At 36.8% G+C, this 22,733-nt stretch overlaps 1 protein-coding gene across 1 annotated transcript in view; it reads left to right on the top strand.

The window, feature by feature from the left end:
• Positions 1 to 22,733, top strand: part of UBAC2 (UBA domain containing 2) — a 187,093-nt gene that overhangs the window by 110,359 nt on the left and 54,001 nt on the right. Inside the window, exons 5-6 of the mRNA XM_081115129.1 lie at positions 3,664 to 3,787; positions 7,356 to 7,403. Of these exons, the coding sequence (XP_080971255.1) occupies positions 3,664 to 3,787; positions 7,356 to 7,403 (172 nt within the window). The remainder of the gene's footprint in view (positions 1 to 3,663; positions 3,788 to 7,355; positions 7,404 to 22,733) is intronic.

Raw genomic sequence — 22,733 nt, 5'->3', positions numbered from 1 at the left:
TTCTGTGTAAGAGGAAAGGTAGACATTTGTGACCTGCACTGTTTCTGTTTGTTCTGTTGAGTATGGTTGTGAGTATATAGTAGATAACAACATATTAATGGAAAAGTGAATGGACTCTTTATAACCTGTTTTCCTCTTTTCTATACTTTAGCCTCACATGCTTAAGCCAGATAGGGCTTCCAGAAGTTAGCTATTCACAACGTGAAAAAGGTCAAGTTGAATTCATTGTTGACAGTATAAAGAACAGATGTTGTCATAAAATAAGGAAAAGAAAAACTGGCCAATGACTAATAGCATGATATTTTGTGAAGTCTGTGTGTATAGAAATAGCAGTGGAAAATTTCTACAAAACAACCTATATGACCATGGTATGAAATGTGTGCTTTTGTATTATGGGTGTAGGTGGTCTGGTATTTAGTCATAATTGAAAACTACACAGTGATTAATAACTTCTAAGGAATTTTAAAACTTCTATTGGTATATAAGATATAAACTGTGGTCATTAAAATTCCCATCCATATTTTTTTAGTTTACATTGAAATATAACTTCAAACAAGAACTCTGCTTCAGATTTTTCATTATAACATCACTATTTACACTTTATTGCTGAATGTAAACAGAAGAATTTATATAACTTAAAGAACATGTTCTGTTGTGAGAGATCTCAAATGCAGCCAAAATAGAGTTCTCTTATTATTGCCAAGAGACCAACAGGCCATGTTTTGAGCATATAGATGAAACCATGTATTTTAATCCTATTAAAAACAATAAAACAAGGAAAGGGGCTTTTTTTTTTTTTTTTAAAGCAAAAGGCAAATTCTGCTGTATGGTTTTACAATTTTAAAGAGAAATTCATTTATTCGTGAATGTTTATTGAGCAACTATTTTGTGCCAGGCAATGTTCTAGATTGTGGGGGTAAAGCAGCAAAAAAACCTGACAGCAATCCCTGCCCTCATGGAGCTTCCATTCTAGTCAGCGAGACAGATGAGAAACAAGTCACATAGCAGAGTAACCAGTTGTAGGCGCTATGGGGAAAGGGAAATAGAGCATGCCCAGTGGGGAGGGGGCTGTGAGGTGTGGCAGGGGCTGCAGTCTGGAGTGGGGGGTTGGGGAGGGCTTTTCTGAGAATGTGTTATTTGAGTAAAGACATGGAGGGTGGAAGGGAGTAAGTGATGTCCTTATCTGTGTGAAGTTGGCCAGGAGAAGAGGAGAGCGCGTGCACACGCGTATGCCTAGTCCTGCTTGAGTGAGGTGCACCCTGGTCCCATGTGTCTGGATAAGCGAGAGTGAGTGGTAGGGAGACCAAGTAGTAGAAGATCAGGTTTGAGGTGGGACACAGGCCTGACTTTGGCTTTTACTTAACGGTGGGGAATCACTGGAGGATTTTAAGCCCAGGAATGGCTAATTTATACTTTTTAATGAAAAGAATGCATAGCTGCTTAGTCAACTGTGTTTGGGTTCAGATGATTTGAATTGAGGGGGGGAAGAGAGAGGGAGAGACCAAACAGTTCTTTTGTGTAGAATTGAGAACAACAGTTTAAATTAAATAAGTCTCTGCTTATTAAAATTGCTTTGTTAATTTATTTTAATCCAACAAATAATAAGGGTCTATATTAGGCACTAGGGGAGTATGCAACACTAAATAGAACATGATGCTTTCTCACAGAATTAATAATCTAATGGTAGTTTTTAAAGAACCTATATAGTTCAAGTCTGTATCAAACAGCTGTTTAAGAATAAGGATAATTTCATTGCCCCTAATTTAATGAGCTCCTATGCTCTGTCAAGCACTGTGCCAGATGCTGGGAGGACCAAGGGATGCATTTCCTTCCCTGCCATGGGGTATGCTCAGTCTAGAAGGCGGACCAGACGAGTGAGGCATTCATGACGGATCCGTTGTGCCGTCTCCATACCTCTGCTGCCCTATCCCTGTCGTCCTCCTCACAAGAATGCGAGAGAGGCTGCATCTTATGCATCTTTGTGTCTCCAGACCTGACCCAGTGTCTGACACTTGGGTGTTTACTGCTTGGGGTTTTCCCAGCATTTGTTGTGTATGCCTGTTGATGCTGCTGCCATTAGTCACATTTGCAGTATACATTTGCTTTTGTTTTGTTTTTAATATTTTTTTAAATAACCCAATCTCTATCAATGATGAGCTAATGTACAAGAGGCCAAGAGAGTCCTGTGTTTCTACAAAAAGTGTAGTGAGGACATTTCTTTGTGGAAGTGAAGAGTATTTCTTGTGTTTTCTTATGGTAAAGAAATAGTTCTTTATACTGATGCCACTCACCCCCAAAAATGGGAAAATAAAAAATTGACAGAGTAATTAAGCCAAGTGTTTAATGGAGAATGGGTGCTAGTGTGTGTCCAAACTCACTCATGTTGTCTGCCTAGCCCTTGTAAGAATGTGAGTTTGCTATCCTGGAGCTAATTCCTTGAGGTCAGCAACTGCTTTTTACTCATAGATATAGATGGAGCTCCTATACCTGGCCTGCTGCCTCTTACAGAGTGCCCAGGTGATTATTGAAACAGTGAAACTGGGGTGCTTTGAGGGCAAAGAAGAGAGCTACTCACCACCAAGAGGAACTGGAGAAATTGCTGAAAAGAGTTGAGTGTCCTCAACAAGAAAGTGAGAAGGACATTTAGGTTGAAAGAATAACCCATGTTAATGAATAAGGGCCTAGTGTGCCCAGGGAGCATCTTTGGGGGCTGGGAATGAGAGGGAGGGGCCAGGTTAGGGGAACAGAGAGGACTCAGTTGTGGGAAACTACACTGGAATTGGAGGGCTTTGCTACTTCATGCTAATATTTCACTTCCCTCTTTGGATACTGGGGGGTCTGTGAAAGAAAGGGTTTTAAATAGGTGTGTGGCATGATTGGAGTTGTGTTTTGGGAAGAAAATACTGTTAACAATGTTAAGAGATGGATTAGAGCAAAGACTTTTCAGTCTCATGGCTTGTGATTTTTTAATATGTCCAGGTGAGGGTATCAAATTGAGTTTCATAACCCAGGTGAGGGGACAGGCAGACAGTCTGGGACTCACTTCATTTTCTTAGTTCTAGCCATGGAGGCTTGTGATTATACAAGGAAAGACTGGAGCAAGAAGAAAAGACGATAAGGGAGCCTTGAGAGGGTATAAGCGTGGTAGAAGAAACATAGGGAGACCAGCAAGAAACAATGTTTAAGACAAATGAGGAAGGAATATGAGGAAAGTAGGGGGCAGGAGTGAAAGGGATGTCAAGTGCTGTGGTGATATATGGACAAAGTCTGAAATGAAGCTTTTGCACTTAACCACGACACGTTATCATGTGTATTGCTTTTGGTTTTCTTTCATTAGATTTTAAGTAATTCATGGGAAGAATCATAGGACCAACTTTACATTTTCTCACAATTAATGCCTGACAATTAATTAGTAGATGCTAAACCACCTTTTTGCAATAGTTCTGGGATAGTTGACAAGGATTAAATTTAAAGAATATTATATACAGTGCAAATTATTTCAGATATGATGCACATTTAGCAGGCAAATTGTGTATGTGTATCTAGGATCATGCTTTCATACTAAAGTAAAATTAATCAGTGTTACATCAAATACATATTAGCCATTGGTATTTTTAAATGGAGTGTTATACTATAGTGATTTTTTTTTATTTGTTTGCATAGCCTGGCACCTGTGTTTGCTCTGTTTGTACCATTTTACTGCTCCATACCGAGAGTCCAAGTGGCACATATTCTGGGCCCGTTGTCCATCACAAACAAGACATTGATTTATATATTGGGACTGCAGGTATAGTATGCATTTTTATGTTCACATTTCTTTAACCAGATCTTTTTTTTCTTTTCTTTTTTTTTGGTCTTTTTCTCATTTGATCTCCTTGAAAACAATGTTTTTTCCCATAAGTTTGGCTTTATGATCTATATCAAATGTTCAAAGGAAGTGTTACAGAATGAGAACATCAAGGTATAGAAGGTACTAGAATACTTTCATAGCTTTTAGAATCTGATAAGAGCTTTCACTGTAATTCGTATCAGTGGAAAATATTTTAATTGTACAGTTGCGTATAAATATTTTCTCAAAATCATAGTATGAAGTGGAAACAAATGAGAAGAGTCAAAAGATGAAAAGTGGAAAATCACTGTCAAAATTAATTTATTGAATATGGTGTTCAAATAAAGCTCTGAAGAAGAAACCAGATATGCTTTACCAACCCAAGCTTTGGGCTTTGCTTTGTCAGCTTTACAACTTCTATGTCACATAGGCATGACAGCAATGCCACCACCTGCTAAATGGTTTGAAATGAAGACCATTAGGGTACTTATTATTTGACTTAAATTGAAAAAAGTTATTATTACCAATATTCACAAAATATTGATTACTCTCTTCTGGGCTCCAGGCCCATTGATACCTATGATTTTCAGTTTTCTACCTGTAATACTAGTACTTGTCACTTTTCTTGCACTCACAGCTTTTGATATAAAACTTTTATTATGCTATTTTCTGTGGTACCATGTGTAGCTTGGCCTTTTGATCCACTGTTAATACTCATAACATTCCTTTTCCCACATATATCAAACCAGATAGTAGTGTCTCTGTAAAATGCCCTCCTCCCTCCCCTTTTAACCTTTAGCATTTCCTCTAACTTCTCTAGTCTGCTCTCATGTGTTATCAATGGCTCATCTGGGGTGGGTGTTCTTTTGATCACTTTTACAACCGTTTCTCATGAAATGTGTTTATTCCTCATCTCTCAACCTGCATAGTGTTACAGTCTCCCTATCCTTCCTAATATTCATATAACGTAATAGCTTATTTCTGCAGTTACTAGGATTTGCTGTGACATGTTTTGGGGTGTTTTTTTTTTTCTTTTTTACAGTGTTACATCAGAAGGCAGAAAGCAGTGATAGAAGAGAGCCCTGGGCCTGGGGCGGGAAACCCAAGTTCTAATTCTAATGTGTCACTCACTAGCCTGTGTCTTGGGTCAAGTCATAGAAGTCTTCTGAGCCTCATGTTGACGCTATAGTTCCTTCCAACTCTAATGTTATAGACCATCTTTGAGGGTGAAAAACATTGTTTTATTAATTATGGAGTAGAAATTCAATGGAGCATTGTGTAAAGTCTTTGGAGCCAAAGTGACTTGGTTTAATTACTTGCTCTGATAATTATTTGCTTTGTCTATCACGTTTCTGAGCCCCCATTTTCCCATATGTAAACTGGGGAAAACATCTAGCTTACCGGGTCATTTGAAAGATTAGAGATCATAGTATTGAGTGTTTAGGGTAATCTGAACAGATAATAAGAACTAAGTCCATTGGTTCTTACTAATTAATAATTTATGTCTCTCTAGCTACCACCTTTGGTGTTCTGAAATTATTTTGTGGTTTTTTTGTTTGTTTTGTTTTGTTTTGGTGAGGTAGAAGTTGGTATCAGAAAGTAGAGGTGGAGATGCCTTAGTGACTTTTTGATAAACTCTAAAGTCCTTAACATGAATGTTATCAGGGTTCTTCTTGCCTATCCAGTATCAACTCCCACCTCTCCCTGGAAGTGAGTATCAACCCCTTCTTCTCAAAGTTCTTATTTCCTCTCTCCCTCACCCCCCTCTAAAACTTTGCACATGTTTCTGTTCCTTTCTGTCTTCCACACCACAGCTTCTTGAAGCCACAGACATTTGATGAATGAATGACTTTAATCATTATCAGAAGAAGAAAAATGTTTGTGAAGAGTTATTTAAATATCAAATGGTTTGGGAGGCAGTCATGTAATGCTGTATGCTAGGGATGGGGAGGATGAAATGAAGTGAGTTGTGATAACCTGTAGTTAAGGAGTCAGAAAACATACACACTGTCAAAACACGCAGAGACCCAGTTGGGACTAAAAATGCAATAAAATGAGGGGTTGAAGAGTCCAAAGGAAATAATTTTTTATTAACAGAATTAATGATACATTCATCTTTCTCGTGTATGAGCCATAGTACAATGGAGCCATCATAAGCACAGGGCGGTTGAGCCAGACCACTGGGGTATATACTCACAGCTCCACCACCCACCAGCTCTTTGACCTTGAGCAAATTACTTAACCTCTCCGTTTTCTCATGGGTAATATAGAGTTAATAGTAGAACTTACCACTCAGGGTGATTAGGAGGATTCAGTAAGTTTAATGTATGAAAAGCATTAAGATCACAACTTGGCACAGAAGTGCTATGAAAGTGTTAACTATTTTATTATTCTTTATATTTTTAGAAGAAAGCTACAGAAAAATACTTTCTTTTAAATAGAATAATTCTTATCCTTGTTACTACCAGTCATTTAAGCTGAAAAATGATTCGTGGTAGATCAAAGGATTAAATTTTAGATCAAGGGATTAAATTTAAAGTAGCAACCAACGTTCATTTCTACTTAAGCTAGCAAGTGCAGAGCGTGTCAGCGGCCTTTGACTTGTGCTTTGTCATTGTTTACCTTTGTGTCTGTCTTCTTTCTATGTATCTTTTTTTTCCATGTGTCTTGGTATAAATGTGTAGAACTTTGAGGTTTCCATCCAACACAGTGTCAGCAATGAACCTGGGTATCCTGCTTTTTCTGTCTGAGCAGAAGTACCTAAATCCTGATCTAAAGATCTAAATGTGAACAAACACTAGATTACAAATCTTTACTTTCTTGCAGGAATCCTTTTAAATGTCTTAATGACTTTTTTTTTTTTTAACCCTGAGCACAACACTTGGATGTAAATGATTTAGAAAGCAAAGGGAGAGAGATTTCATGAGGCTTAATTCTAATTACTTTTGCCATTAATTAACTTTGATATCACTACTTAGCTTGCTGTTCCTTGGAGGAACTGGGATGAGAATATCAACAGTTACACAGAGTAGCATTGAACATGGACCTATATACTTGAGATCTTCCCATCTAAATTTAGAGTAGCTGTGATGAGAAATTAAAATGAGAAAATTATGTGAGCTAATATTGCATATCATTTAACATCAAACTTTGGATGGTGACTACATATTTTTATATTGTTAATTCTAATAATTCCTTTATATGTGGTATTTTACTTAACTAATCTACATTTGTAAATGAGAATATGCATAAATTTTACTTATTTTTCTTTGCATGGGAGTGGTCCAGGTTCAACCAGTGCATTTTAGCTATGACGAGTGGAGGTCTTGGTTAAAAAAGAGAAAAATTAATATATATTATTTTCTTTTAAATAATGGAATTGATATTTATTAATTTTCTATTTGTTTATATTATGATATATAAGTAATTCTTAACATAAATGGTTATGATTATAATTATGTAAACATTAGTATGCTGTGACTGGCAATTGAATTTAATTTTTAGTTGCCTTTTTTTTCTTTTATAGCTTTTCACCTCTGGTTCCTACATCTGGATTGTAGCCATAAGTGGACTTGTAAGTGTGATTCCCTCCCCTCCCTATTCCCTCTCTTTTCTGAATAAACTTTAGGGAAAATGTCATATTTAGATTATTGGTCATATTCAGTTTTCTCCAACATTTTTTAACCATATTGGGTTCTGTCTCAATGCTACTTCCTTAGTGGTAAAAAAAAAAAAAAAAAAAAAAAAAAAAAGGCTGATTACATGGACAATTGAGGTGAAGGAAGCCTATTTGTCTTAGTTTTCAAAGTAACTTTGATGCAAGTTTTAGCTGAGTTTATTGTCAGTGTTATTTTAAAATTACATTACTAGTTGAACTCATAGTAGGAAAGAAATGACAGAAAAAGAAAATGAAGAAGTTGGGTTTACTAAAAATAATAAGAGGTATTCTTCTTGTTTTGTTAAGAGACTTTGTCATGCAAAGGAAAAAAACAAGGCCAAGTGGAAAGTCAGGTGGATTGGAACTGACAAAAGATTCATTGGGGTGTGCGGCCAGAGAGGGAGAAGTGAATGAGCCTGAGGATTGGAGTGGTGTCCTCATTCTTTGTGCTAGAATGTCTTCACCTCGTCCATCCCCATGCTGCATTTGTCTTAAACTCTACTTATGAGGTATTTAAAGAGACATCTAGGACATGAAATTCAACTTTACTTTTCATCCATGACTTAAATTTGAACCCTCAAATTTATATAAATATAAGTTTATAACTATATGGAATATAGTTTTAATTTCTTTCTTGGAAACATCAAATAAAATTACAAAATGGATTCATACTAATATATAGACATCAAAGAGACCTTTGGAAATAACTATGCAGTCTACTATAGACATTTTCATTTTAAGTGATTTTTATCACTATAACTGGTTTTCCGATGAATGGTATTTTGGGCTATGTGTCATTATTTTAAGCCTGCTCACTTCTCTCCTTCCTTTATGCTCTGTGTATTATTCCTTTGTGTTTTTTCTTTTCATATACAACTTAATCCTTCATTCCCCACAGTTTCCAGGTAAAATTCTGGGTATTGAAGTCACTTTGCTTCCCTCTCCATAAGATACCAGATACCTGATTTGCTTTAGGACCACAGCACTGAACTCCACTGTGAGGTCTTTGAACCATCTGAGCCACCTGGTATTCTTAAGACTTGTGGTGACTTAGAGACAGCCTGACATCAGAATGAGTCCATGGGCACAATTGCCAGGCTCTCCCTAGTCTAATGTCATTCCACTTGAACTACTAGTTTGATTGACAGCTACTTAACTAGCCTGTGAAAATAGCTCATTGCTTTCATCATTAAAGCAGCATGAGAATTTACTATTTCGTTCATGATAAATTTTGTTTCTCTTCGTAGTGATGGTTTCACTCCTGTTTTGGATATTTTTCTAAAACATTCAAGAATTTGTGAAGTAACATATTGTATGCTATTTTATCGTGTTAATTTACTATTGATTGATTTGTTCTCATTATCCAAATACTTCTTTAATAACTCATTATGTGATTCAGTTTTAAGACATCTCATTGTCTTTCTTTAATTCTGTTTTCAGACTCCTGGTTTAAATTAAGAGCTAGCTGACACCTCAGATAGTTTAATTTTGTGACATTCAATACTCTAGAATTGGCAGTTGCATTTTTCATCTCTCTTATTCTTTTTAAAATCTAAAATACACATGTGAAGGCACAGATTTTTTTTTCAGTACACATGCTTAACAGGTAATAAGGTGCTATTTTAAATTTTTTAAGAATCAGAAGTTTAACAAATTTTTAACATAAAATTCCTCTTGTTTCAGAAGAATAAATAGAATTACACAGCATTTGGAATGTAATTTCCAGATAAATTTAGCATTTAAATAATCCCACTATTAATAAATACTTCTGAGCCAAATGAATCTTCACTTTTTACAGTAATTAATTCAGCCAATGTGATTGACCTCTCACCATGAACACAGATCTGATAAATCTTCATATCAGCCTTGTTTATTATTATTCCACCATAATCAGATGATACTATGTTTATTTCAAATGATTAATATTAGTGAAAAAAATCAGACCCAGTTTTTCTTCATGATGTACCATAATATCAGTGCTTGTTAAGAACTTAATGAATATTTCTGACTTTTTTTCAGGAAAATACATTTTATTATGAAATATTTAATATAATATGCTATACTTTAGATAAGTATAATTATAAAGGATATTAAAATTATTTGTGAATATTTGGTTTACACACCAATGATTATAGGATCAAAGTCTAAGATTCACAAAGCCACAGCTTGTCCCAGATGTCTGTTGCTCAACGTGACTTCTCCTCTCCCCATGTATATCAAGTGACTTCCCTTTTTTTTGGTTTTAACACTAAATAAAATACTAAAAATAAAATAAAATTCTTACTACCAAAAAGAAATGCACAGATGGTATTCAGTGTTTGGGGGGGGATGTTAGAAAACCTGTTGAAGGAATTTCTCCTTTTAGCATTACAGCCATTAATTCTCTTAACATACTGTCTGTGTTAAGGAAGTAATTTTATTTCAATCTGGCAATTATGTGTTGTTTTTTTGAGAGAAAGCTTTTTTTAAAAAAAAAGACATTTGTGTAAAACGTAAGTCATATGTTATCTGCTGTCATAGAAACCAAAAACTTTACTTATGTTTTCTGGAAAGCTGCCAGCTTTGAATTTAGCTTATTTTCTTTAGTTATTGGTGGATTACTTGGGTTAGGCTAGTTTTTCTTGCTCCTTGTGTCAGTTACTCTTAAATAATCATAAATGTTTCTTAAATGATCATAAATGTTTCTGATCATAAATGTTTTCTTGCTCCTTGTGTCAGTTATTCTTAAATGATCATAAATAACTTTAAAATGTCCCACTGATTAAAAGAGGAGGAGGTTGATAAATTGCATCAGTGTCATATTTTACTAGGTGTGATCCAACACTCTGTCTTAAGTGGTATCACAGAAAGAAATAAGGACTAAAATTTTTTCCTGGGTTGAGAGGGGAAAATAGTGGTTAACTTACCGGGAGCGGTAATAAATTAGTTTGCCGAGGACAGCTGTCACTCCAGCAGAGATTCCAGCTGCTACCTTTCCTTTATAGGAAAGGTAAGGACATTCAGTTTTGCTTAAAGATTACTTTGAGATTATTCACATGTATCACTAATAACATGCTTTTATGTTACATTGTTTTTATGTTGCACTCATTGGCAATTCTGGTTTTTAATACCAACATTTAATATTTAAAATACTACTGTTTTCATGAAACGTTGCAAAATTGTGATTGGAAAGCTTGGCTGTAGCAGCCAAGTGAAATATTTCCATTTAAGCAAGAAATTTAAAAACGTTAGTATACACCTATTTCCCTCATATTCTCACCATGATTTTAACTGTTCTTAATGTCTTTGGTGAGAGACCTTCAAAAATATAGGTGCTCTTTTATATATATTTTATTGTCACTAATCTTGTTACACATTAATATTTTTTCCTTTGAGAAAATATTTCTTACTTATTGAATTTTATAAATAAGTTCTGTTTGTGGTTCTGCAGTGAGACTTTGTCTGCACTTCTTCATTTTCTACCATTTTTATGAATCATAATAGTGAGTCATTGCCACTGGGATGTACCCTAATTCTCAAAAACTGAAGTCTGAGCTGATTTTGGCATGATTAAAACAGAAAGGGCCTGCTTCTGCAGATTTTCTTTTCTTACAATTCACATATTTCTCATCATTCGATTTTCTTTCAAGATATTTGAGTGAATCAACAAACAGGCCTATATTTCTCAGACTCCAGGCTTCTCCCCTTCAGTATATCCCTTTACATTCTGCCCGTTTCTTGTGTTTGTACCTGTTTTGTACAATATTTTAGACTTTTATTTCTTGTGATTAAGCACCCTTAGTGTGGAAAAAAATCTGTCCTACCAAATAAAATTAGAAACATAGATTGATACCAGATTACCTAGAGGACTTTGAATGTGGTCTGAATTTGTATTTTTTTCTGTAGGTAGTGGGGATCTTTCAAGCTTTACAAACAAAAAACTTTGTGACGGTGCAAGATTATAGAAGTCTTACTAAGGTTTGTAATCAGAGAAGGAGAAGGGGAAAATGAGCAATTTTAAAGGAGTCAGAATGGCTCATTTGTAGGCTATGATTTGCTTTTCTCTCTACCTCCCCCCCCCCCCCACAGTAGTTTTACAGACAACAAAATAAAACATTGTCCTGTGGTGTCTGTAAAAGAAAAAGCACCGAACAGAACCTTATGTTGATTGGCTTTCCAAGTCAAGGTATCACATTAAGGACTAGCATAATCTGTGGAAATCTGAACTACTTTGGAGTAAGTTTTGGAGCTCCCTTGGTGAATGAGAATGGGATGTTAGGTCCTCTGTGCCTTCCCTTGCTTTTCATGTCTTTCTCTTCTCTTCATGCTTCCTTTTCTTCTGTTACTTATCCTTTCTTCCCTTACATTTCTTCTCCAGGTTGACCAAAGAAGGATACAGTGTAGAAGGTCAGATAACACATCTGATGCCCAGGGGTTTCAGTTGAATTTTAAGGATTGAGATTATTTCTAGCAGTTCATTGAAAATGAGGACAAACGCTGCAGAAGGAAGTCAAGGCTGTTTAGAGCTGTGAGGTTGGTTGAGCTTGTGAAGCTATTAGAAGACATTCATATTTAGAGATTACTTTCACCTTCTTATAACTAAAATAGTATATATAAAGCCAACACTGAATCAAGTGCTTATCAGTACATTGTACCTCCTCCCTAACATTGATTCACTCATACTTTCTGTCTATCCCCCGCCTTTCCTTCTTCTCCAAGTCCCCTTCCCCTATCCTGAACTCAGGTAGCCTGGCCTACTGAGAGAAACCTGTCCTCTGCCTTATCAAGGCAATTGCAACCCAATCCAGGGCTGACAAGGAATGTTTTATTAGACAGGGATTACAAAGGAAGGGAATGACTAGTAGACTTTGATTTTTAAATGTTTAATGAAAACAAATGAAGTTACACCAATGTCTTGATAAAACTGGCACAGAAGTGCCCTATAAAATATAGCCATAAACACTTTTATTACTACAACACATCTTTAACCTGTAGTCAAAAGCCTAGCCTCCTTTCAAATTCTTTCTAAATGTGGCCTCTTCAGGTACCTCTCTCACCTCTGTGTACCATACATATGATTTAGTGACCCTGAATGTTTTACTGTTCCCAAACATCTTGTCCTATATCAGGATTCTGTGCCATTGTGCAACCACTTTCTTTAACAAACACACTACATACCAGGCATTTGTAATGGATTATGTTATTTTTTCAAATACTCTTTGTTCAAAATATTTGATGCCCCCCTCTCCTGAGTCCCTCCATACAGGTCTTCTGCATGCCCCATTAGTATCAAGCTTTACTCCATGACTTAAATTAGACACAAAAATGGCAGCAGGAATGAATGCTTTCTAAGCAGATGTTTCAAGAGGCATTGCATGGTTCCACCATTCTTCTGTTCCCTTTGCCATGAGAAAACCTTGTGCCAGATAGAAGCCCAGATCCCAGAGTGAAGAAGACACATGCAGCAGGGCTGTGGTCAACATGTAAGATGAGCAAGAAATAAATCTTTGTGATAAGCTACTGAAATTTGGGATAATTTGTTATACAATATAACCTAGAAGAAGCAGACTAAGATAGCTCTTTTCTAAGCACTTTACAAATATTATCTTAATTAGTTCTCACAAAAGGCTGATGATGTAGGGACTGCTATCCCCATTTTATAGATGAAGAAACTGGGCACAGAGAACTTAAGTAATTTGCCAAGAATATAAGATGATAAGTAGTGGAGACAGGATTCAAATGCAGATTCCCTAGATTTAGTGTCTGTGCTCTAAGAGATAGCTTTGCATAGCCACATACAGTTTCTTTCAACTCTATTCCTTCTTTCATCATTAAGTTCCTTCTTTTCCAAGAAAAAAATTATATTCATTTAAGTCCCGACTCTGAAGTTTTTTCTGAGTCAGCCCTGTCCTCCAGTTTAGCAGTTAGACATTATTTCTTATAATCCCTAGTGCCTAGCACAATGTCTGGCATTTTGTCTGAATTCTATACATAATTGTTGAGTTTCAAAATTCAATATTATCAGAATAATCTCTGTTTTATAAAACACTGTGATACTATGTGATTGTCAGGATGCTTTCAAGGTGTGCTGCCTTCCTAGGTTCTTGACTCCCATCTCTACAGAGGTAGAGAACTGGGTCTTCCCATTTTAAAGATCAGGTTGCACAACTGATAGGTGATAGAGCCAAGACCAAAGGCCAGGTGCTCTCATCCTGGTCCAGTGCAATTTTCTTTTCTTTTTTTTAAATATATTTTATTGATTTTTTTACAGAGAGGAAGGGAGAGGGATAGGAGTTAGAAACATCGATGAGAGAGAAACAGCTATCAGCTGCCTCCTGCACACTTCCCACTGGGGATGTGCCTGCAACCAAGGTACATGCCCTTGACCGTAATCGAACCTGGGACCCTTGAGTCCTCAGGCGGATGCTCTATCCACTGAGCCAAACCGGTTAGGGCTACAGTGCAATTTTCAAGGCTCTCATCCATGTCTGCTTCAACTTCAAGACACTTATGTACAAAGCTGTTCTTAGATCTTCCCTTTGCTATACCAGTGAGATGAGGCCCTGTTGATCATCAGTGGAGATAGGATTCTGGAGAGAGATCCTAGATATGAAGAAATTTTAAAAGCACGCAGAGGTGCTGAAAGACACATGTCAATGACAGCTTTCTACAGCTTTCCCTATGAATTTTGTGGGCCAGCCAATATCCAAGAAAACTTTGTCCCATTGGCAGCCTCTACTTTTAGCTATACTTTCTCTCCTAAGTTCATCAAGATATTTAACTAGTCCTCCTTCTAATGGATTAAAGATGCAGCTCAAACCTTACCTTCAACAAACTCAACAGTGTTTCTCTCATTGTCGTATATAAGAAAAAGAAAGTAAAGAATGGCTTTGAGAAAGTTTAAAGGATAATTTAAAATATATTTAGCTAGTTCAGTAGTGCTCTTGGTCAAAGGAAAAAGAAATAAAGATAGAGAAGAGGTTGTCAAGAAAACAGCCATCCTTTTTAAGTTTTAGATGGTTACTGGTAGATGATCATGTAAATTGCAGCATAGAGCATTTCCCCAGGGGTCTTCACATTGTTTTCCTACCGAGATGGAAAGCCTTGAACTAATCTCTTTAAACTGATTTTTTAAAAATGTGTCTAATGTTTCTTTCTCTTTGGGGCTGATTGTGTTGATATTTCTCTTCTATCTTGATAATAATATATAGGAAAGGACTGTGGTAAAATAAATACATGTTATTTGGAGTATACACGTTATTTATAAATAATAGCATAGCTTATCAAAAAGTCTCCTCATGTTAGTTTATGTTAGCTGGAAATGTTTTCAAGGTATCAGAAGTTTTTGTTGGTAAAGATTGTTTTTAGTCTGCTAAAATCTTGCCTCTTTTATAGAATTTAAAAGATTAATGTGTCTAGAAATATCCAGATCTTTCTAGATCTTCACATTTGCTTTTTAATGAGAAAAAAATATTTTTTTCTGTTTATGAAAGTTTTATTTACATACAATAAAATTCACCAATTTTAAAGGTACGATTTGATGAATTTTTGTAATTGTATACAGTTGTATAACCACCACCACATCAGGATAGAAAATTGTCCCCTCACCCTGAACATTTTTTTATTCCTTTTGCTCTCTGTCCTCTCACCCCACAGCCCTCCCCATTTAACCCCTGATCTTCTTTATGTCACAATCTTACCTAATAATAGACAAACATGTAAATTGACCATCCCTCCACTATGCTTACCAGCCAATCAGGAGAGTATGCAAATTAACCCAACAAAGATGGCAGTTGATTTGCATACATAGGCGCCCAGCGGCCTGTGTCCCGGGAACATCATCGGCACCCAGGTCACTCCAAGGGAGGCCCCATGTGAGCCCTGAGCAGCATAGGAAGGGCCTGAGCCAGGGGGCTCCTGGGCAGGGGCAGAGCCAGCCATCGGAGCTGCAGGAGGCCCTTTCCCAAGCCTAAAGCCTCGGCCAGAGGCGTTAGGCCTGGGCGGGGGGTGAAGCCAGTGATCAGACCTGGGCGAGGGGCTGAGCCGGCGATCCATGTGAACTACAGAGGAAACACCTTTTCTGACCGCTCATTGGCTAAGCTCCCTGTATGCCACTGGTAATAGTCTTAGTAACTTGGGTAATAAGAATCCAAGAAGGTGATGTAGGGTTTTTCCACCTCACTCCTGGAGAAAAAAACGAAGGTCTGCTGCTGGAGGGGCTAAGAAATATCATATCCTGTCCTAGCCGGTTTGGTTCTGTAGATAATGCCTCGGCCTGCCTACCACAGGGTCTGGGTTCAATTCTGACCAAGGGCATGTACCTAGGTTGCAGGCTCCTCCCTGGCTGGGTCCCAGGTCAGCACTCATGCAGGAGGCTACCAATCAAAGTGTTCCTCTCACTTTGATGTTTCTCTCTGTCTTCCCCTTTCTCTTCCACATTCTCTAAAAATCAATGGAAACATATCCTCAGGTGAGGATAAAATATAATAAAGAAATGTCATATCCTATGAAAGACATATCTTGAAAATGCCTAAAGAAAGTTGTCATTTTTTCATGGTGAAGGGACTGGAGTCTGTGTTGATGAAAAAAACCTTGCTGGCTGTGGTGACTGGCAGTGGCTGCAGCAGCGGGGTCATGGAGCTGGTGCCTTCCCGTCCCACAAAGGGAGGCCAGACTTCGGCTTAGGCCCGCTCCCCAAGGGGAGCAGGGAGTGGTTCTAAGCCAGGGGTGGGCAAACTTTATGACTCGAGGGCCACAATGGGTTCTTAAACTGGACCAGAGGGCCGGAACAAAAGCATGGATGGAGTGTTTGTGTGAACTAATATAAATTCAAAGTAAACATCATTACATAAAAGGGTACGGTCTTTTTTTTTAGTTTTATTCATTTCAAACGGGCCGAATCTGGCCCGCGGGCCGTAGTTTGCCCACGGCTGGTCTAAGCCGTCACTAAGACATCCCCTAAGGGCTCCCAGTATGTGAGAGGGGGAAGGCTGGGCTGAGGGACACCCCCCCCCCCCCACATGAATTTCATGCACCGGGCCCCTAGTTTCATATAATTGGAATTTTATAGTATAAAGTCTTTTGTGTTTTACTTCTTCCACTTAACATAATGTTTTTAAGATTAATCTGTGTTTTATTAATACATCATTCCTTGTTATTGTAAGTATTAATTTATGGTATGGTTGCGCCACAATTTGTTTATCCATTCACCAGTTGATGAACATTTGGGTTACTTCCAAGTTTAAGTTTTTATAAATAAGGCTGCTATAGCATCTGTACACACATATTTGTGTAGAAATATGCTTTACCTTCTCTTGGGTACCTAACTACCTATGAGTAGAATTGCTAGGTGATATGATAATGTATGTTTAGCATCATAAGGTACTACCATATTATTTTACAAAGTGATTATACCATTTTGCATTTCCACCACCATGCATGAGAGTTCCAATTCTCCATAGCCTTGCCAACACTTGGCATTATCAATTGTTTTAACTTTGGCTGGCATGTAATAGTATCTTATTATTTTAATTTAAATTTTTCTAGTGACTAGTGATATTGAGCATGTTTTCATGTGCCTCCTGATCATTTGTATATCTCTTTTGTGAGGCTCCTGTTCAAATCTTCTACCCACCTGTTCATTGGGTTTCATTTGTCTTCTAATTGAGTTAAAAGAACTCTTTATATTCTGAATATAAGCCCTTTATTGAATATATTTTGTAAAAATTTTATCCCTGCATGCAACTTGCCTGTTTGTTTCCTTAACTATGTCTTTCAGTGAGCAAAGTTTTTGATTTTGATTAATTCAGGGTTTCAGTTTTTTAAAGAGTTTGTACTTTTGATGTCTTATTAAAGAAAATTTTACTAATCCAGCATCACAGAGATTTTATCTTATATTGTCTTCTAGAATTTAACAGTTTTTGCTATTACATTTAGGTCTAACATCCAATCTGAGAGTACTTCTTATTTGGGTAAGGGTTAAGGTTTATTTTTTCCGTACCGATAACCAGTTGTTTTATCACCTTTGTGTTACCTTGGCACTTTAGTTGAAAGTCAGTTGATCACTGAGGATCCGTTTCTAGACTTTCTTTTCTATCCTAGTGACTTATATGTCTATCCTTGTACCAGTATCATGCTGTCGGGAGTACTTTTGCTTTATGGTAAGTCTTCAGGTATATAAGTCTTCCAACTTTGTTCCTGTTTTTCAAAACTGGTTTAGCTATTTTAGGAACATTGACTTTCCATGTGCATTTTTATTTTTAAATGTATTTCTTTATTGATTTCAGAGAGGAAGGAAGAGGAAGAGGGAGAGAGATAGAAACATCAATGATGAGAGAGAATCATTGATCGGCTACCTCCTGCACACCCACTGGGGATCGAGCTCACAACCCAGGCATGTGCCCTTGGCCAGAATCAAACCTGGGACCCTTCAGTCCACAGGCTGATGCTCTATTCACTGAGCCAAACTGGCTAGGGCTCCATGTGCATTTTTAAATCAGCTTGTAATTTCTTTAGAAAAGGAAAAAAAAAACAGTTAAGACTTTGCTTGCGATTGCATCGAAACTAGATCAGTGGAAGGATTGCCATTGTGATGACTTTAAAATATGCCCACAAATTGCTTTAACTTAAAAGATGGAGCTTAATTCCCTTTGGCACTCTTTCATTAAATGTATTCCAAAGGGTTTGTGGACTTGATACTATTTTAAGTGAAACTTGTTTATGTAATTTTTGTTCCAATTGTTTGTTGCTAGCATATAGCAATTAAATTAATCTGGATATTGCTATTATATCCTGCAATTTGCTCAATCTTATTATTTCTGATAGCTTTTCTGTGAATTCCTTAGGGTTTTCTATATACCATGTTATCAGGAAATGTTTTGCTCATATATTTACTCCTTCCTTTCTAACCTGTGCCTTTTATTTTTCTTGCCTTACTGCACTAGGTAGGACCTGTAGTACAATGTTAAATAAAAATGGTGAATGGACATCCTTGCCTTACTTGTCTTAGAAAGCATTGAGTTTTTCACCACTGAATTTATTCTCATAAATGCAAGTTGTTTTAGATCTTCACACTCATTTTTAGTATATTATTTTTTAGTCTAATGTAAGAAACAAGTTTCAATATAAACATATTTTCCTCTTAATTTTTAGTTTGTTGAATCAGCTTATTAAAATGAATATAATTTTAAAGGGGGATGGTCTCCTTGTTAAAAGAGATATTAAAAAGCACCAAATTAAGGCTTAATTCATATGCTAGAGACTTGAGTTGTCTCCCTGTGTGTTTTTTCTTAGAAACAGAACCATCATCTTATTTCCAAGTTTTCTTTGCATCTAGGTATAGCCATCGAACTAAATCTTGGCCAGTAGGCTGTAAACTTACATATTGGTGAGACTTCTGGGGAGGCCCCTTACAGTAGTAGCCTTTTATCCTTTTGTCCTTCCTTATTTTCTTCCTACTGCCTGGAATGCAATTAAGATAGTTGGAGCTTTTTTCAACATGAGGGAGAAATAAGCTTCTGTTGTAAATAATCCACTGTCATTTGCAGTTTTCTGCTTTATGCAGTTAACCAAATCTTCCTGATATATAATTTTCCAAAAAAGAAAGCTTAGAGCAGCTTTCTAAGATAATTTGTTAGGAACAAATAGTCTGTGATTAGTCTAACTTTTGTCCCTCTTCCAACTCAGGTACCCAAGAATCAGAAGGATATCCAGTGTTTTAATTGGATACTTCAAATTATATTGTAAGAGATAAGAGAGCTATAGGGAGTTCATCTGGGTCACTTTTGAACTTGACAAAGAACAAGATATTAAGACTCTTCCAGTAAGTGCTAAAGCCATATGATCCTGTTTGCCATGAACAGAATCATTTCATAATTCATCACAAATGGCAGAAATAGCTTCAGGCATTCCTAATTTGCCTACATATTCCAATGTTCCTTTCTTCTTTCTTAGGATTTCCCGTGAAGAAGAGTGATAGGAAAATGTAAGGGCCATAAGAGCAGGGATTTTCTTTCTTTTGCTCCTGCTGCATCCCAGTGTTTAGAACACAACCTGGGACATGATAGATGTTCAGTAAGTATGTGTTGAATAAATAAATGAGGCTTCAGTGGATCTGGTTTCCTCAGGACTTGAGTGCAAATGAAATCTGTATAAAAGGGTCCAGGTATGAGGGAGCATTTATTCCCTTGGCTCCTCCCTGTCTTGAGAAGACATTACTTTGTCCCTTGGGAAAACAACCCCTTGTGTTTGTCCTAATAGGCCATTAGATGATAGGTTTCTTGAATGTTGGAGTGTGGCACGCCAGGACCCTGGCAGTGCAGTTTGCTCTGTGGGCTTTTGTTCAGCCACACTTGGCTGGAGAAAGAGATCAACAAACACCTGGAGTCATTGTCAGGTCATGATTTCTCATCTTTGCTTGCTGTGGTTTCACACTAATACTGAACAAGATGAGAGGACAGTGAGGTTTGCTGTCTATAATAAAGAGTGTTTTGCATTTTTTCTACCCAGCAAATTAACTTCTTTATTTGCCTGAGGAGCAATATTTCATGATTCCCTGTCTAAAAGGACTGATAATCTGGAGTAAGTGTGTGATTGATGTCCACTTTTATTAATGGCTAAAAGAAAACAATTCCCTTGTTTTACATTCTCAGTGACATTTGTGAGGTAATAGTTTCTCCTGTTGGCTTATGGGGAGCGCCTAGCTCTAACCCAGAGCTGTGGCCTGGCTCTTTGGCCCAGGCTTTCAACTGCACATGGCGCATGACACTTTCTAGTCCTGGTTGCCCGCCCTCAGGGCCCGCTTTCCCAGGGGGGATTCCTGATCCCTGCTGCTAGAGGTTCTGGTTCCGGGGCCAGCTGGCCTTCCCAGACACATGCCGCTTGTTCCTTTTCATTGTGTCTCGTCCTAAATCTGACTCCTGCCTGTCCCTGGCCACTGCCACTGCTGCTTCCCTTGTCCTGGCCTCTCAGCTGGATCGTGGGCTTCCCGGCACTGAAGCCCTGCCAGACCCGCTTCCTGAGAGCTCCTCCTAGCATGACATGCAAATCGGAGCAGATGGTCTATATTTAAAGCCTCTTTTTTCACAAACTTTGAATTTCTAGAAAACTCTCATTCAGAACTCCCACTATGAGAAGGGTTTATGAAATAATGGAAATGAAAGTAAAAAGTAATATGTAAATGTAAGGTAGTAGATAGTAATTGATACTATCTCGAAGCTTTTGGTAGTAATGAGATATAACAGATAAAATTTAATATACTTATTCTTATCCCATCTTCTCATTGAATAAGATGGTGTGATTATCAAATATTTATAGAAAGGTAAACTCTTTAAGCTCGTTCTACTTTAATACTTTGTGAGTACCTAAAACATTTTACAATAGCAGTTCATTTTTTTCACGACTTGAGGTCCTCCTGGGGTACCAGAGGCATAGACAGGTGAACGCTACCTTTTTGTCATATGGACCAAAACAGTGTGTCTCCAGGCAACGTTCCAATTTCCCATTAAAATAACTAAGATAACATATTTATCTTTGTGGAGCATTTATTCACTTGCTGTTCTCCCAGCAAATACACATGGGGGAGTTAATATGTGCCAGGTGCTGTTCTGCTGTTCTAGGCACAGAGGCCAAATAGTGATCAAAACCAACCAAAATTCTTCCTCTTCCAGAGTGTATGTTCAAATAGGAAGCAGCTTTTAGGATCGAAATGTAAGCAAATAAGCACCAAAACCCTGTTTTATCCCTGCCAGAAGTTGCAGTAATGTGTGTTTATTACTGGATAGGATTTCTAATTCTTCATAGGATATAGTCTGACTAAAATTGAATGCACATTTTGTAAGTATATAGATGATGTGGGGGCAGGGGTAGATATGGGCAGAGAAGGGACAATTTTTAACCTTCATCAGTTTCTTGAGGAAATCTATAACCTGTCCTTTCCCCCCCTCCCCCCCCCCAAAAAAAAATAAGAACCTCTACTAAACTGTCAACTCTTTTTTTTTTTTAAATTGATTTTAGAGAGAGAAAGGGAGAGAGAGAGAAAAACATCAGTTGCTTCCTTCTCACATCCTGACCAGGAATCAAACCCACAACCTTTTGGTGTATACTGGCCAGGGCTAAATTGTGAACTCTGTAAGTACAAGCAGCAGCTATGCTTTTTAATTATTTTTTTCCTAATTTATTTAAAAGACATAATTGCATAAAGCAAAAAATAACACTGTGTTGATGGATTTATTATGTATATAGGTATAATATGTAAGACAAAATAGTAGCACATCAGCTAAATGGAATTATATTCTTACAATATATTTTACTTAAAGTAATTCAGTATCAACTCTAGGCACATTGTGACAAATTAAAGATGCATTTTGTAATTCCCTAGAGCAAACACAAGAAAAAAATGCTTTCATATTACTAAAAAACAAATTTAAAATATTTATTTAACACAAAAAAGTTTTTAAAGTAGAAGAGGGGGAACGAAGAATAAAAAAACAGATAAGACAAATAGAAATCAAATAGCAAAACCAACTATATCAAGATAAGAATTTTAAATATAAATACCTAATCACTTCAATCAAAAGGCAGTGTTTGTCAGACTAGATTTTAAAATATGAACCGTTATGTGCTATCTATAAGATACACTTTGAACACAGACAGAAGGATTGAAAGTAAAAGGATGAAGAAAGATAAATCATGGAAACAGCTTAAATTGCCATGTTAATATCAGACTAGAGTAGGTTTCTATATGAGTATTACTAAAAACAGAGATATACTTTTTACAATAAAAGGGTCAATTATAATGGTATATATGCTAATAGCTTCCACATACATGAACAGTTTCCAAATACATGAAGTTAAAAACAAACAGAACTAAAGGGAGAAATGGACAAGTTCACAATCATGGTTACATTCATACCTTGAGATGAAAATGAAAACATTTAATTTTTTATTTAATTCAAATCTCACTGTTCTGATCACTTTTTTTCATATTTTGTTGCCGTTTTACAGCTCCATTTTGTTTTTCTCCCTACCCAGAACTTGAGAAAAGGAATTTCTACTTTCTCACCTCCAGTTTATTTATACTTTTTTAGGCCATATTTACTCCTCTCTCTTTTTTTAAAAAGGTATATTTGTTATAGGTAGTTCTACTTCACACACACCTCCTCTTCCCTCTAACCCTTCATCCTGCTGTTGAAGAAACCACTGTCCTTGGGTCTGTACTCATATGTGCCCATAAACAGTAAATACTAGATTTTGAGTTTTGAAATTCTG

Source organism: Myotis nattereri (assembly GCF_964212035.1).
Source record: "Myotis nattereri genome assembly, chromosome: 2".
In the NCBI taxonomy this organism is placed as follows: domain Eukaryota; kingdom Metazoa; phylum Chordata; class Mammalia; order Chiroptera; family Vespertilionidae; genus Myotis; species Myotis nattereri.
The sequence above is the reverse complement of the archived record's forward strand: the minus strand, read 5'-3'. Positions and strand labels throughout refer to the sequence as shown.